The sequence below is a fragment of the Xiphophorus hellerii genome, chromosome 24, assembly GCF_003331165.1.
Source record: "Xiphophorus hellerii strain 12219 chromosome 24, Xiphophorus_hellerii-4.1, whole genome shotgun sequence".
NCBI classification, from domain to species: Eukaryota; Metazoa; Chordata; class Actinopteri; order Cyprinodontiformes; family Poeciliidae; genus Xiphophorus; species Xiphophorus hellerii.
In genome coordinates this window covers 2,980,979-2,998,555 of record NC_045695.1, presented here as the reverse complement: position 1 = coordinate 2,998,555, position 17,577 = coordinate 2,980,979, and the positions used below count along the sequence as shown (strand labels likewise).

The window sequence follows — 17,577 nt, the reverse complement described above, 5'->3', positions numbered from 1 at the left end:
AGATAAAAGAGAGATTCAGGACTCACCCCTTTCCCTCCCCTCCGGCCCTTCGTGAAGCCCCCTCCCGCAAACGCAATTCCCAGGCACCAGACTTTCCGCAGGCCCTCCTAATGAAGTCATTCTCAGTACACATGATCGAGGAAAATTGCCACAGCACCAACACCGGTGCTTCAGCATCCCCCCTAACCCCCCCTCACCCCCCCACCACCACCACCACCACCCATCACCTCTCAGTGTACTCGTGTGGAAACAGCAAGTGGCTGTGTGCGTTTCCTGTGTGCGTCCCTTCCCTCCCCGGACGTGAACGCGGGTGTGTAGGTGTGTGTTTTCTAACGCTGACTGCTACTAATTGGATGTCTCCATCCGCAGTTATACACGATGTGGCTTCATGGAGGAGAGAGAAATCACTCCAACACTGTGGAGGAAACACGGTGTTGATGGAATCTGCTGGCAGTAAAGGAAATGATCAGATCATGAGGTTTGATAACACAAAAAAAACAGTCAGTAGACAGAGACAGAGTGATTTGTACCTCTGGAAACACAATAGCCTTTGATGGGTTACGAAGCTAATGAATCTCTGAAGACATCACGCAGTGAAAAATATGCGCGTGGAGGTCCGACGCACCGCCTAATGCGCATCAGAGTCCCTGATAGTTCACTAAGCGACACGTCCTCTGGAGAAATCCTCCAGAGAGGCTGTCAGTCGGTCCGTCTGCCACTCACCAGCAACACGACAGCCAGTCCCCGAGTGGCTGCAAACACTCTGCAAGCTTCGCCGATCTGACAACGACAACAACAAAAAGTGGGGGAGGAAAAGTGTTACCGAAGGTACCATCAAGTGACATCCAAAAAGACTCTTTTTAAGGTTTTATTCGTCTGCAAGGGGGAGATGGGCAGTGGAGGGAGGGTGAGTCATGTCAGTAGAGGGGTTGAGTGATCAAATAGACCCGATTCAATCTGAATGGTGACTCAGAAGCTAACAGATTCTGTGCTTTTTTCTCTAATACCCCCTAAAAAATGAAATTCAACTACCTTTAGAAAGTTGCAGAGGTTTGGTGGAGAACATTAGTGGATAAACAACCTCATGAAGAACAAAGGAGACAGCAGACAGGAAAGAGATGACTGAGTTGTTTGGAAGGTGTGGTGGAGCTAATTACAAGTCAATCCTGAAAGAAAACCTGTTAATATTTGAGGTTCACCTTCCAGTAGGATTATGACTCTGAACATACAGCCAGAGATACAATAAAATAATTTAGATCCAAGCATATTCCTGTATGGGTAAGGCCCAATCAAAGTCCAGACCTAAATCCAAATGAGAATCTGTGGCAAGACATGGAAACTGATCTTTACAAATGCTCTCCTGTCTACCTTGAAGTTTGTTTTTCATGTGAAGAGGTTCAAGGAGTTGGAATACTTTTGTAAGACTCTGTAACTGTAAAGCTTAAAGAACATCTGAGGTCTTGAATAGTCAACAGCACCATTAGATTAAGAAAGCCAGGTTAACATAAAAGATTTCATAAAATCTGAGTGAACATTAGCATTTCATTTAAAAGACGCAGTCCACTGATACTTTCCTCCTGAATTAAAACTCATTTCTTTTTCTGATTCCAACTGTTGTTTATTAAACTTCTAATTTGTGATTTGCATAACAATAAATGCAAAGTATTATCAATACGCCAACACCATGCATTATTAAAGATGAACGCCATTAGCATAATAATAAATTAGCATAATCAAGACCACTATTTGCAAGGGAGATGTTGCGGTAAGCCATGCAGGATATCCATACTTCATCAGAAGGTGAACCGGTTTTACTTTTTTCCTTCAGAAGGTTTTCAGAAACCTCAAACTCATCAACAGTCTTCATCAAATATAATGCATCTCATCACATTGTGTGACCCCATTGGCTGTTTTAGTGGGCTGTATAGAAACCTACCAGCCTTCAGTTCCCCACTCATCAGTAAGTGGTGCATTGAGTCATGCCGATTTTCTTCAGGCTAGGTTGGCTAGATTAGCCATTTTGGAGGCATGAGTGATTGATTCAAATTTGCGTAAGTCAATCAGATGCAGCATAAAGGGTTAGGGTTGGTCGTTTGGTCAAAAGATTTGGCCTCAAGAGAAAAGTTGCCTTGTTGGTTTGCTTCCTTTAAGTAGAATATTTGAAGATAGAAGCATTTAAATGTAGGCATGTGTTTGTGGGAACCAAACATGCAGTCTAATGTGTCTATAAGGGATCTTCTATGTCTGGCACTGTTGCAGTCAAGACTACCTAATCTGACACCGAGTCAAAGCAAGACTTCCAGTCCAAACCAGCGAGAGACCTGTTTTAAGACTACCAGTTGTTTCTCCGGACATTTACTCATCAGCAAGCTAATGTGTAACACCTCTCCAAGCTAGCTAAGGTAAACAGCACAGAACACAAGGTTTCAACATTTTATGTAACAAACACATTATAAAAGTATGTTGTGAAATTGAATTCAGTCCCTCTGAGTCAAGACTTCATAGAAACAACTTTGATTCCTGTTTCAGACTGCAATATTTTTTAAGGTATGTCCCCACCACAAACATTTAGTCTGCTTGGTTGGATTGTTTCTGTGAAGAACAATTTTAAGATCTACAGTTTCTGAATAAAGTTTTGGTGGACTTTCACTTGGGCATTCGAACAAAGGAATAAATATGTTTTGATTAAAGCATTGCATAGCAACTCTGGCTGTAGGTTTAGGGTTTGTTTTCTGGCTGGAAAGTAAATCTACCATAGTCTAGAGTCTTTTGCGATCTATGATGTAGTTTCTTCAAATCCACTCGAATCAGCTTTCCAGTTCCCACTGCAGAAAAACATCCCTACAACATGATGCCGCCACCACCATGCTGTAATATAAGGATGGAGTGAGTACAGGCCAGAAAGTTGAATTTTGGTCTCATCTGCTCACGCAGATGACTTCTGAACATGCGCTGGATATCCTTTAGGTGAAATGGGTCTAAATATAAATACATGGCATGTTGTTCAGATTTACATTTATAGAATATGAAACAAACTATCCTTCTATTTCCCTTGGTCTAAGGGTCTATTTTGTATGTTTCCTTCCTGATACACACTAAAATATGCAATATCTCGCTGGTAATCATTAAATTATGCTATGAGTTCTTGAGGTATAGCCAAAGTGAGGTAGCTTGCCCCTGATAAAACAAAGCAAAGGCACTTAGCATGCTTTGTCCTAGTTAAGATTCCCTCTCTCCAGTAATACCATGTTTCCAAGTGTCTGCTGGAAAACAAGTGGAAGGTCAAGATCACGAACAATAGATGTTGATTCCAATTATGTGTAAAGCATTGAACAAGATGCGCTAATGATGGCGTTGTCTGGAGAAAAAAGGTGTTTATGTGCAAGTCTTCCAAAGCCTGTGAAACAGTTTATTAAGCAAGGGCTTTATTTCCATAAAGGCTGATAAGACTTCAAATGATTCTCTGAAAAACAGTCCTGGCATCGGCACAGCAGAGCAGCGTGTGTATTTATCTTTCTCGACGCTGCGAGACAATCAAGACAAAGATGATAGCATGGTTTGAAATGCAGCACAGCGGCGTAATGAGATTGCAGCTACTTCAGGAACAAAACCAGACAAAATGCTTTTTTCTCCTAAATGGCTCCTTGTTTTATTCACACTCACCAAAAAAAGGCCATCGTTTTCAATTAATGAAGCAGGGAATTGAGTCTGAGGTCCGGCGGGATATGGATTAACCATGATGGCTTGAGGGCCCAATCTCACACCGAGTCTCTGCTGCAGTCTGCATGGAGGAATTTCTCATTCAAGGCCTTGGCTGCCTTCAACAGCCCCCTCCCTCCTTCCCGCTGCCTCCTACCTCCAGCTCATCCACCCATTCCTCATGCTAAGGTGAGCTGCTTCAGTGCAGACCGCTATTAGTGGCGGGGGGAGATAAAACTGTAAGTGTTGCTCCCAATTAGTGCATCAGTGACCGCTCCGTGCCTCCTCCACGGCGAGGCCTGCGAGGTATGGGAAAAGGATGGGAAATGAGGGGAGGATGGGCAGCGGAGAGATGTGAGGGAAGTGGCAGCGGGAAGAAGAGTGAACGGCGCGAAGATGGTGGCATGAAAGACGGGAGTGGGTGAGAAAGGCAGCGAGATAAAGAGGGGGCAGGAGATGAAGCAGAAACGGGGGGCGGGGGTGAAGTGAATGGTGTAGAGGCAGCGGGAAGGGTGGGGGTAGCAGCAGAGTGACTAAAAAATGGCTTAAGCATTCGTTTTGAGTGGCGAGACAGGTCCTATTAACATTTAACAGCATTTGCGCAACTTGGTGTGGAGGTTAGGATGCAAATGAGGAGGAATTAAAACTGGCCAGGGGTTTGTCATTGATGGATTGCAGTCTGGTGCTTCTCGCCACTTCCTAGTGTCCATCACAGACGATTACTGTATAATTAAACCTTATTTCTGGACTCTCCGTCTGCATAATTACTTGTGTGGGAATGTAACCATCATCTAAAAGCTCCGGCAAAATGCTTTAGCATTTAGTCTGGCGGGCTGCAGTCATTTCACCGAGCCGCTAGACAGATAGAGCCGTCTGATGGTTGGGAAAAGAACAGTCACTTTTAATAAGAGGTAGGGGAAAAAATATTAGGCGACAGTCTGCTGATTATAGGAAAATTAGGCTTTCAAGTGGTAAAGCCCTTTGTGTTATTTGCATAATTTATTCCAGCTTTACCCCCTGTTTTACCACCTCTGTATTTTTTTTCTTCTTCTCGAGCTGTGGGCAATTTCCTCTCATATTTGAATGGATTGCACATTTAAGACTACTTAAGGAAAACGATCACTTAGCATATTTTAATTGTTGTGCAAAAGAGCAGAGGGTGCGAGGCAAAGCTTTCGACGTGTGGACCCTTTAAGGCGAAGAGGATGCAACGGTGTCTGGAAGATAACCTGAAAACTGAGGGGGGAAAAAATGAAAGATTTAAGATGAAAGTGGGACTGTTGCATGACACTTTGGGGGTAAACTTCTAGGGATTGTTGGATGATGATGTCATTTCCCCTGCTGGGGTAAGCCGAGACTTCCATCCACCTATTGTCTTCAGCTTATTCGAGATTGTTCTACAGAGATAACAGGTTCAGGCAAAGAAGCCTAGCATCTATCTCATCAGAGACACTCTCCAGTTCAGTCTGGTGAATAGCCCAGAAGGAACATTTAGCCCGTCCAATAGGCTGGTACTCTTGAACATGTTGGTGTGATGTTACTTGACACCCAATTTACTGGCATTCGCAAGGAGCAACATTAATTTTCCTTCGTATGATTGGCTGTACCCCAAGAGCCAAGATAAGGAAGATCATGGATGTTAACTTCTGTGGTAGTGTTAGAAATGCTGCATGACTTAAAAGCACATATAACGTATATTATGTGTTAGCAGCCATAGGGGAAGTCTTGAGTATTTGTTGATTTTAGCTATTCATGGACGGCTAAAGTTCCTAACCCCTGCTAAATAATAGGGATCTACTGTGCAGGGGAAGTTTGTTTCAGCAGCTTGAATTTGGGATCTCGTGTTTTGAGCCAAAACGTTGGTCACTTCTCATGACCAACGTTTGGATGCTGATGTAGACAGAGAAGTAAATCAAGAAGTAACCCTTACTCAACTGTCTCCTTTTGGAGCAGCAGCTCTAGTCTGAGTCCCCTTGAAGGAAGACACTGCTTCTTAACTCTTCCTAAGGCAGAACCCTGGAACCCTACGGAGGGAGATCAGTTCAGCTGTCTGTATTTTTCAGCTCGCAGTTTTGGTCATGAGCGAGGAGGATCAGAAGATAAATGGGCAAATCAAGAAGTCCAAGCTCCCACTCGATGACAGAACCTCTTGCCTCATCTTCAAGATCAGTTACCCAATGATGAAGACTCATTTCAGTCAATGGTATTCAGGATATCTAACTTCCTGCCATAATTCGTAATACCAAGGTGAGGGTTTGGCGAAGAATATAGATAGATCTTTAATTTAAAAACCTTACTTTTAGGTTGAGTTTCTTCTTTTCTGTGACAGACAAACTCAACAAACTTAAATTTAGATGAAACTGGAAATCGTCTATTATTCTGATCAGTCCTTCCATCATTTGTAAAAAAGACCCCAAATACTTGAACTCCTTTGTTTGAGAAAGCCAGTAAACCAGTCAATTTGAAAACCTTGCCTCTTGGATATGAAAACAACTTGGAGCAACGCTTTCTTCACTGCAGACAAAAACTCAAATAAGTCCATCTTCTGCTACATCTTGCATTAACTCGTGAACAAGACACCAAGACACTTCAGCTCCTTTGCTCAAAAACGCAGATAAAGCAGGAAACTGAGATCTTTGCCCTTTGGCTAATCTAACTTACTATGACAGTGTTCCTCACTTCAGACAAAACCCCAGTTGGTTTCCACGTCATCCTGCCAATGTTTTTTCTAGAAAAACACCAAGATATAAAGACTCTCACAACTTAAAATGAGCATTTCTCCTGTTCCCCATTTTAGAACCATTGTCTCTTAGGTTTTAAAAATGCAAGTCCATGTTATTAGCCCCCTTAAGAGTTTGGTGCGATAAGAAATATACAAATGACCTTTTGGGTGTTCCCAGTCTGGCTTATTTTCTTTGCAGAAAATGATCTTTATTTTTGCCATGGATATGGGAAACAAAGAGTTTGATTTCTGATGGCTATAGCATATTTCTAAGTGGGAAACTAAAGAAAACAGCAGCTCTTGGTGAACTTTAACCTCTTGTGAAGCATTTGGAGTTTTCACAGATAATTACAGAGGCTATACAGCAGCTTCCCACACCTCACCGGCAGCTATATAATGATACATTGGAAATGGAGCGGGCAAATGCACATCATTTTCATTAAGAGCGCTTGCATAATCCAAATTCGTCGTGTGCGAGAAATATAATTAATGCTTTAATGTTTTGGTCTTGCCACTCTTAGCACGGCGAGAGAAATGAATTGTTACATTTTAATGAGAGAAGCGACAGCGCCGGCTTCCTGCGCAACACGGATGGGTTTCTAATTGCACACAAGGGTGACTAACTCAAGGCTCATTAAGGCGATTTATCAGCTTGGCTATTTTTTTGGCAGGACAATACATTTATTTATCCACTGTACTGATAAATACATTCTGTTATTAATCTTCCTTACCCCGGTTCATCCCTTAGAGTATCATTGTTACGGAGAAAAAGAAAACAAGATACAATCTCCCAAGAAAACGTCTTTAATGAATCGTTTGTTGCTGTTTGTACCTCAGATTACATGAAAATACATTTAAGTTGACTGCAAGTATGGCAACATATTCACACATATAAACAAGTGGTGCATTTGTATTGTATGTATAGGTATGTACAACAGAAACACGTTACACTCTGTTTTAAAGTTGTGCAAGTGTGTTATATATACTAACGATTTATAAAATTCCACACACTAAATGAAAATTTTTTAAAAAAGGAGTGTGCCTACGTATATACACATTCACACGCGCACAACCACAGTAGTTCACAAAGGATTAAAGCAAATGTATTGGATTATACATTTCCAGGTCACCTTTAAGTTGACCCCCAACTCCTCACAAATTGCTTGCGAGGTTATTTTTTCAATATTTTTTTTCACATCTGCATCGTCTTGAGAGCGTGTGTGCGTGTGTGTGTGTGTGTGTGCTGCAAATAGCTCGGATGGGACAAACGGTGACACACATACGCGCGCGTACAGTCTAGGCTATGCTGCAGCCTGCGGTTGCACCATCAGCTAAATGTTTTTTTTTTAAGTACAGTCATCTGAGGTAGACTGCGCAAACTTTACGGTGGTACTCTCTCCTGTTCTCCGTCTGTTTTTTTGTTTTTTAGTCGTTTTCTCTGAAATGTCGACGTTTGGAAACACGCAGATCAAAAAGCACAAGTGTTCTGCAGCTATGAGGTAGAAACGCTTAAAGTAACAATTTAAAAGGCAGGAGGAGAAAAAAAAACACACACAACAACCTAGGTTTGCACGGCGTGGAGGGAAAATAAGACTAAAAGCGAGAAGGATCACAGCGCGTGTTAGAAGCGAAGCGTAGCATTGACCGCCGCGTTTCAAGTCGTTTGTTGGTCTGCTGTAGAGAACAAGGGGAGAAAGGGAACGCCTGCGCTGCTGTTGTGCGCTCTGAAGTGCATTAGTGGGTTTTTTTTTTCCTGTCCAAAGAGACTCTTTCTCCAGAGGATTTGCTGACAGAAGGAATTCTCGCACAGATTGTTTTGAGGGTGGTTTTCTGACGGACTACTTTGCTTTCCCCCTTGTGCTGCTGCCACGCCGCCTGCCTATCTCTCTCCTTGCCGTTGGTTTTGCTGATGCTCAGCAGAACTCTCCTACCCTCTACGTCAGGTGCTGCACCGGCGGTGCTCGTGAAAGTGGGGCCGATCATACACTACAGATAACGGCGATTCAGTAAATGTTTGGTTAAACTTAAAAAAAAGAAGGAAAAATGACGTCAGGATAACTGCACACAAAAATACGGTCTCCCAGTGGAGTTGGCAAGGAGAGGACACACACTCCTAATGGAATACAGTGAATAACGGAGGACTCACTGTTGTAAAGGACCTTGAAGATTTGTGCTAGTTTCTATTTGTCTTCATCTGAAAAATATGAACAAATCCAACTGACAATGCAGCTACGCAGAAAGAAAAAGTGGCAGCGTCTTGCTTGAACTTCCTCACATTTAGTCAAATTTCGGTGTTTTTTGTTGGGATTGTGTGTGATGGACCAACACAAAGTAGTGCAAAGTTGGGAATTGTAAGTCTAGATGTATTAAATTTTTTTTTTGTAAATATAAATCTAAAAAGTGTGACATACAGTTGAAATCAGCCTCTTGTGAGTCAATGTATGAAAAAGCTTTTAAGTCCTTTTATTGTAGCCACAGATTCTCAAACATGAATGGAAACCATTCCCACAGAATGATGCTGCCACCCCCATGTTTCACTGTTTGTATCGCGGGTTTAATTTTGGATCCCATTTAATGTTTTGCATGCGAACCAAATAGTTGAATTTCCATCTAATACAACAAGATGACCAGTTTACCTGTTTGAATTGTCTCCCAAATAACTTCGTAAGGATGTCATAAAGAGCCAAACTGACGTAATCAGGACTGTCGCTTTTCAGATGCTTGTTTGTAAAAACATTCAGGAAACCATGTATACATTTTCTTCCACTTCACAAGTACTAGTTGCACTACTTTTGTGTTGTTCCATCACATGAAAAAAACTCAAGAGGTATGAAAATTTTTAGGAAGACAGTAACTTAAAAACCGGGGTAATTTATTTGTGGTGGTCAAACATTTGTGGGTATAAGATTGTTTAGTATAAATACAACCTAAATAATCTTCCATAAGACTTGGTCAAAATGGGTTTAATGGCATATTGGAACTTCAAACAGACCCACATTATGGTTTTCTTACAGTCCTACATGAAAATAATCCTGTTTTAGTTTAAGAACAGAAAGCCAAAACTTATGGACAACCTTTGTTTCCTCACTGTACTCCTTTTTCTACTGTTGGTATTGTTTAAAATTTATTTACCCACGGCAAAACAAGTCAACCTAACCAGTTAATGCAATTTAGTTGACCTTTTTATGGGCATAAATGAGCAGGTGTTTTAACGTTACTGTTTTAAAATTCAGCAACATTTCCAGAGAAAAGATTAGAAACAGCAAATCAGCTGCCAAACATCAACTTCCTGGATGATAACAAATGAGGTCAAAAACCCATACAGGGAGTCATTTTTGATATTGTAATGATAGTAACTTTCCACTTTAAGACATGAACAGTGTCTTGTGAAAAAAATGCTCAACTATAGAACTCATTAAAGTTTGTTGTGTAATGTATTTCACTGAAATAGACTGACAAAGAATAGCGCATAAATGGGAGATGGGTGGAAAAATGTTTTCAAATGTTTTACATGTAAAATTCTAAAAAGTGCAGCGTGCATTTATATCTTCCCCACGCTTTGAATGGTATCTCTTTGAATGTAAACATGCTACGTCCATTCTCTATCAGATCAGGGTAGATTCCCTGTCCCTCCTGAAGACCTGGCTCTCTACAGCATGATACTGCCACCACTGTGTTTCACAGAACAGCTGCATTTACAATGAGATTAAATGGGTTTAATGACATATTGGAAAACTCTTTAATGATTCTAAAATAAAATCAACCTTCAAAAGTCACCTAAAGAGTTGTGAAATACAAATGCACGCCATACTTTTCAGTTTTTTGGGGTGTTTTTTGGTCAAAAGTATTTATTGTAATGTGACAAATTGTGAAAAAGTTCATATACTTTAGAAAGATTGTGGAATTAATTTTATATTAAAAATTGGGAGATAAGGTCTCATACAGTATATGGCTGTAGTTAGCCATTAAGCTAACATGTATATTTTCTAATTGAAATTTTTCGTAATGCTTTTCTACAGTCTTACAAGTAGAACGACAAAAACAAAACAAAGAAATAAATAAATGCCTGATAAACTGATGGAGCTTCCAAGCAGCATGATCAAACAGCCTAGAGTGTGTTATATGAACAATGGTGATCTACAACACCTACCAGCCTCAACACACCTGCCTGTTTTTAAAGTCTCAAACTCAGCTAGGCAGCAGAACAGTGTTTGTAGAACAAAGGAAATACATTTCAGGATTGGTCAAGAAGATGCAGGCAACTAAAGAGACTGCTCTGATGGGAAAATAAAGACGTAATGCTTTACTCTCAATGTAGATCATGTTCCACCAATCAGAACACATCTAATACATTCATTGTCACCACTTTGTGATTTTTATCCCAGCCCCTTGAGGTCCACCTAAATGTGAAAGATTCTCTTCTCAAATCTTAGTGCTTTTTGTCGAGATTTCCAGAGGTACTGTACAATTTACAAATGCTTTCCTGAGTGTTATTTGCTTGTTTCTTACGTTTGTTTGCTTTGCAGACACGCGACGTAGGGCCCAGACTTCTGCCACCGAAATGGATTGCCGCAACAAAAGACTATAAAGGATGAATAACCACCCCCGCCGCTAACTGTCAATCTGTTTTCCAGACTCTCTGCTGAAGGCTTAAAGCTCTAATAATCATCAGCTCATGCCATGAATTTCGATTGTGAGGCAAATTAAGAGAACTCAGAAAGCACCACTTCAGGCACTTGGAAAGCCAACTAAATCTGAAGAAACAACGACATACAATATATGTACACGGACACCAGGGCGTCTCACGCAAAGCTGACTTGTTTGAAATGTGTAAACGGCGCCTGGCTTGTCAAGCGTTTGGATTGAAAATTGTCTCATTAACAGCAAAACTGCTTGTTGTTGAATCAAACCAGGTCTCTGTGAGGAAACAGCGGGCTCGCGTCGGCCTTCTGTCGGCTTTTCCCTCTAGCACAACGCTTAAGCCCTGAGGGGAGGAATTGTGGAAGCCTCTTTTTCTCAAGGGCAGTGCCTATTTTGCTCACTGGCTGCAGCCGAACATTTTGTTCCATTCGGTGTAAGTGTCAATCTCTTTCTGCGATATACTTGCTTGGAATTTACAACAGACACCTTCAATGTCCTGGTAGGTGAGGGGCCTGATCTGCCCTCGGGGCATCATGCCCGTCATGTCCATGCCTTGTGCTGAGACATGTAAGAGACCTACAAGGGCCTCCTGGCAGAGTCTGGCCAAGTCCAGTCCAGAGAAACCCTCGGTGTGCTGCACCAGCAGTGCCAGCTCCTCCTCGCTTAAGCAGAACTTGTGCTGGGATTGGGCCAGAACCTGGTTCATAATCTGGTGTCGGGCTGCGCTGTCCGGTAGGGGCACTAGTACCCTCCGAGTAAAGTACCTCCGGAGGCCTTCATCCATATCTTGAGGTCTGCTTGTGGAGCAAATGACTAGGACTTGGTTGCCTCCGTCTTCACCTGAGCTCATAAGGAGAGAGTCCAGCTGGGTGAGTAGTTCCCCCTTCAGTCGGGTGATTGGACTCTCTTCACTGACGTGAGCTGACAGGAGCATGTCCACCTCGCTAATGAAGAGCACCGATGGCTGTCGGCAACGGGCCACCAGGAATGACGCACGGATAATTTCCTCTCCATCCGCCAGCCACTTGGTGGCCAGAGTAGAGCCGCTGAGCTGCAGAAATGTCGCTCCCAGCTGACTGGCAAGGCAGCGGCCTAGCAACGTCCTGCCGCTGCCCCTCGGGCCAAACAGCAACATGCAGCGAGGTGCCGGCCCTAAACTACTGAACATGTCTGGACGCAGAATGGGCCACAGGACCTCCTCCTTCAACGTAACTTTGGCCAGTTCTAGACCTGCGATGTCACTCCAGTCCACAGGAGGGCCCTGCTGAATGATTTCTGAGGTCACAAGGTCCAGGAGGTGAGGGTCGCAGGTTTTTAATTGCTCCTCGGCAGGGCGGGATGAAGCGGAAGAGGAGGAGGAGGTAGGCCCTGGTGCTGAGTGGGAAAGGTGGAGGCGGTGATCATCAGCACCTTGCTCACTAAGGGAGGGGGAGGTGAAGCTGGCAAGAGAGTCTGCTGACCGTGAGCCCCCCAGGGTTGAGGAGACGTAGGCTGGTGGGGTAAGTGGCCCACCTGTTGCCTGGCTGCCATACTTTCTCTGCTGCTGCTCTGATGGCATTGCGGACTGTTTCTGAGGATTAAATGGTAAGGATGACTTCTCCGGATTCCTGTCGAAGCCACCCCCGCCCCCACTGTTAGAGCCCCCGTTTGCACTGCTGCTGTCTGCCACCCTGTACATGGGACTCTCTGTTGAGCTCCTTGCCTGGGGATACCCAAAATTCCCGTAAGACGTGTCCATCTCTCCTTGGCCTGTCATATAGAAGGCCTTCCTTTTCAACGTGTTGGAGGAACTGCTGTTGAGGGGAGTGGGGGCAATTGGGGTCAGATTGTGGCTCTGGTATGGGTATCCAGGTAAAGCAGAAGAAGGGGGGAGAGGAGTAGGGGCGGCGATGCCTGAGGGGAGGTACGAGGAAGGAGGGGGTGCTCCTCCAGGGCTGTATCCAGGTCCAACTGGGCTCTGAGCTGGGTAGCCAGCTGGGGGGTAATTATAACTAGACAAGTTGGGGGAGCCTCCATTGTAAGCTGGAACAATGGTGGGGTGGGAAGGAGGTGGAGGGGGCTGTAAAAGCCCAGAGTTGTGCAGTGGGGAGGGAAGGGCAGCGGCGGGGGCGGACTGGGAGCTGTAACTACTGTGCAGGTAGGAGCCGCTGTACGTGGCGCCGTATTCCTGAGACGTCATGGAGGAGGAGTGGAGCGCCGTGGCTGAGTGGCTCCCACAGCTGCTGCTGGAGTAGCTGGGTTCGCTGAGGGTGCTGGAAGCCAGGCCTGGGGAGCTGCAGATCCCAGAGACCACTTCAGATGCAGCGGCAACACCTCCCTTTCTGACAGAAACTCCCTCTGGGATACAGCTCATGGGGTAGACGCCATCTTGCCAGGGCTCTGACTCGCCTTTCCGGCCATTCATCACCCCAGGGACCCCAGGCACCTCGGAGTAAGAGGCAGGCATCTCAAGGATCCCAGAGTACTTTTCAGCATACTTCTTGAGCAGGTTGGAGGCGGTGAGGGCAGAAATGTCGTCGTTGGCCCAGGCGTACTGGTAGGTGGCGGACCTTTGCAGATGACCTGACACCGCCCTGTAGGCCTCAGCCTTGTGGGCTGGGGAGCGGGTGGTAGAGGAGATGTCGAAATGCTGTTCGGCCCACTGGCTGTGCTCGGGGGTCCACTGCATCTTCAAGCCTGAAAAAGGAAACAGAGGTATTACCACACAGTCATAATAAGACAATGTGGAAATCAATTAAAAAACACCATCCACTTGTCTGAAACAAATCAGAAATCCTACATTGAAGTGGAGACTGTACTCCTCACTTCTTTACCTCTTTTTCTATTTTGTCCCTTTACAACCACAATCTAATCTATATTATTTGGATTTTATGTTGTAGACCCACACAATGTAGGGTATAAATGTGAAGTGAAAGAAAAAAAATTATTATTTTGTAAATATAAATTTTTAGTCTTTTCGACCGTCTTTGACTACAATTGCAGCTGCCAGTCTTGGGAGCATGTCTAAACTCCAAAGACTTGTTCCCATTCTTCTTTGCAAAGTAGCTGATGCTCTCTCCTAGATTTATGTCTGGACTTTGACTGGGCCACTATTAACAAGGCTGGTAACTATGAACATACAAATCCACAGTTAATCAAATCTGCCATCATAAAAATTTATGATTTGGCTTATTACAAAATAATGCAAATAATGGTTTGAGCAAAATTAAGTTTACTGCCAGTTGGAGTGCAAAGATTTTTAACATTATATGAATCCAAATATGATTTGCGGTGTGTTTGTAGACTTACAAAACAACAAACTAAAGAAAGAGAGAAAAAGGTGTTGGAAGTAAATTTCCCAGTCCCTGAAGAAAAGCTTGTCCTCAGCATGATGCTGCCATCACCAACTTTAAGCTAGATTACTTGTAACTTTCGCTCAGCAATGCATTTCCTCACCACTTCTCCATAAACGTCAGATTTGCAGAGTGAGTAACTGTTTTTATTGCTTATGACAGAATACCTTAAAGCTTGAAGTTGTAGCATGGCAGAATATGGGAAAGGTCACAGGGTGTGAATACTTTTGCAGGGCTCAGTGTATTGCGGCAGAGAAGGACAGTGGGATGGCTGCTACTGGCAGCCTAATGCACCACAGCCAGACCAATAAGACAGAGGCATTGAGGGTCACTCTATAATCCCCAGCTCATCTGAGGTGGCTGGAGATGGGTTTGAAAATGTGCCTCGCACTACAACTACACAACACACACACACCCCCGCACGCCCACACACCGATTTGCTCATAGTGCTTTCATTCAACACACACAAACCTGTGCTCATACACACTGACACTTAAAAAAAGCCCTATGCCTTCACTCGAGCGTGCAGTTGTGCACACACACACGCACGCATGCATCCACTGACCCAGACGGACAAACACAGGCACGCACACAGCAGCTGTGGCGAGCTATGAATTACAACACATTGTGTCTCAAGCTTAGTTCCTGTCTGCACGGCTCCACCTTGACCTCCTCTTCTCCGTCTACCTCTCTTCTTCGTACCTCCCCGTTGCCTCGTCTTTCCTCACTCCTGCTTCCATCTTTGCTTTTTTTCCTTCTCTCACCACCACTCTCTTTATTTCTCTTCACCTTCTTTTATTCTGACTCAATCTATTTCGATATATATCTCCCTGCTTTCATTCCCTTTTCTGTGCATCCGCCCCTCCTCTTATTTACTCCGCCTGTGCTCGCGTCGCTGCCCTCCCTTCCTCTCTGCCTCCCCTCCTTCCTTGCTCCATCTCATCTCAGACACGCTCACCTGGCTCTCCCCTTTATTGCCTCGGGAGGCTGGAGAGCCACTGTTTCCTTTAATCCTAGCCAATGCCATCTGCAAACACTGACAGTCACACAGCGACTCCATCGTTGTCTCGCTATCAAAGCCTTGATGCTATCAAAGGCTGGACGGGGCGTAATCACAGCAGCCGCGCGGCAGATTGAACCCTGTTTGATTTGACTTAGTGCACACAAATAAAGGATAATATCGGTGTCATTTAGGCTGCTTCCTGCGACTTATTGACTGGCGGCAGTTGCATGCGGAGAGACCCACAGCTGGGGGTCCGCTGAGCAATGCCCGGCTCCGGAATTGGTTTGCCATGCGTCTATTTGCGAGAGTAAATCAGGCACGCCAAATAAAATCTATTCCCTTCCTGCCATCCGTTTATGCTTCTGCAGACACAGACATGGGAGGAAAAAGCCGACACATTAACACTCTTTTGCTGCCTTCTCCGAGGCTCTGTGTTTGTTTGGTAACAATGCGGGCAGGGAGTGAATAAGGGGGGATCCCGTCCCCAGACTCTTATTTCCTCTCTCATTCTCCTCTTTTAACCATCCCTCTGCAGACGCCAGCGGCTAATTAGCAGAATGGTGATCTGCTAATTGTGTTAATTTACAACATTTTAGCCGAGGGGAGTCTTGGGGAGGGGGGGCTGGCGAGCCCATCACCCTCCCAGAGTAGCAAGGAAGCAAGAGCAGATCTGAAGTTTTCTATTAGCTGCTGAGCTTCTTTATTACTTTATTAAGGGGCAGCATTTCAGGAGTGTTTACATTTATTAACAGGAAAAAAAAAACAGAAAGAGATTGCTTCAATCTTAATAGAATTAAAATTTCACCATCAGGATTTGATTTTAAGCTAAACTATGCATCAGTTATATTTTTGCTAACTGCAGACTTGAAATAAATTATCTTGGCTGCGGCATATTCTTTTAATAGCAGGTATGTTGCCATGGTGAACTTATGTAAAACAGCAAAAAAAGTCTTCCAAGGGGTTAATAGCCTGGAATGCTTTGAAGCATATATTCAACATGCTTAATTTAAAAAGGAAGTATTATGTAAAATTGATGTTTTTGAGCTTTAAATGATGTTATAATGTTATTCCCTCATCAGAAGCATACCCGGAGTGTTGCCTTGATTCGTTCATAAATGTTGGAGAAATACATTACTCTCTTGTAAAACATTTAGCCATTGGGGTGCCTAAATGTTTGGAGCTGCACTTTCCAGCCGGGATTCTGCCTCACAAAGTGCCCCTCGCCCGCACAGTCCCTACAGACTAGCGGCAGCAGCAATTAGCAACTATGAGTCTGCTGGGCTTATCATAGGAACTATTTCTCAGTCCGATGCTACAAAGAACATTTGTAAACGGCTCAACTGAAAAACGACATTATCTTGTCGTTTTTAAGCGTTTTAAGCATATCTTAAGCAGCAGACCATTACGTTTTCTGTTTGTTTACAGAAAACTTATTGATAGAAGCTCAAATTATTTAGACGTGAGGAACTGTCAGAGAGAGTAGGAGCTTCTTAAAGAGACAGAGGTCAATTTCAAGCCGTCAAATTGTGAAGTCAATTTTCTTTTATGTTTGATATACACAGCAATTGAAGGTAATGTAGTTACTTGATTGCGCTATAAAATGGTACTATGTGACCCAGTAAAGGGGTCTGAACACAAATGTATGCTACACTTCTCAAATGTATATTTGCAAGAGTATTTGAGAAACCACGTAATAACTTTCGTTTCACTTCATAATTTAGGTTTGTGTCACATTTTTCATCACAGTTGCTATTTTTTCAAATATCCACATGAAATAATTGACATTAAAGTCCACAGAGCTGTTTCTAAATGAATACTTTCACATTAAATTAGGGGAAAAAAGCATTTGTGGTCAAACACTAAGCTATTTTTCTGGGAATTAGCTGAAAAGTCCTAAAAGTGTATTCTTTCAATGGGGTTTTCATTTAGGCAGATTTAAGTTTTAAACTTACTTTCACATATGATCTTAAAGTAAACACTGGCATTTCTCATAGGGTAGATTTTTTTTAGAGTAGCCTTGTATGTTTTAAAGGCCAGTAATTTATTCACACAGAGCATGAGCAGCGTGGTTTTATTAAACCTCACTGAGTGGTTTAATAAAAAATAAAAAACACACACACAAAAGTAGATTTAATTTTCCAATGAGACAATAATTTCAGCCAAATGATACAACTCCTCTG

At 43.4% G+C, this 17,577-nt stretch overlaps 1 protein-coding gene across 1 annotated transcript; it reads right to left on the bottom strand.

Moving 5' to 3' along the window:
* Positions 1-7,209: 7,209 nt before the first annotated feature.
* Positions 7,210-13,761, bottom strand: LOC116716255 (fidgetin-like). The gene has a single exon (XM_032557179.1). It carries the CDS (start codon positions 13,728-13,730, stop codon positions 11,460-11,462), a length of 2,271 nt encoding a protein of 756 aa, XP_032413070.1. The 5' UTR covers positions 13,731-13,761; the 3' UTR covers positions 7,210-11,459.
* Between the last annotated feature and the right edge of the window lie 3,816 nt (positions 13,762-17,577).

What these genes read in the sequence shown, in the direction of transcription:
- LOC116716255 (XM_032557179.1), bottom strand. Translation starts at nt 13,730, where the DNA reads ATGCAGTGGACCCCCGAGCACAGCCAGTGGGCCGAACAGCATTTCGAC.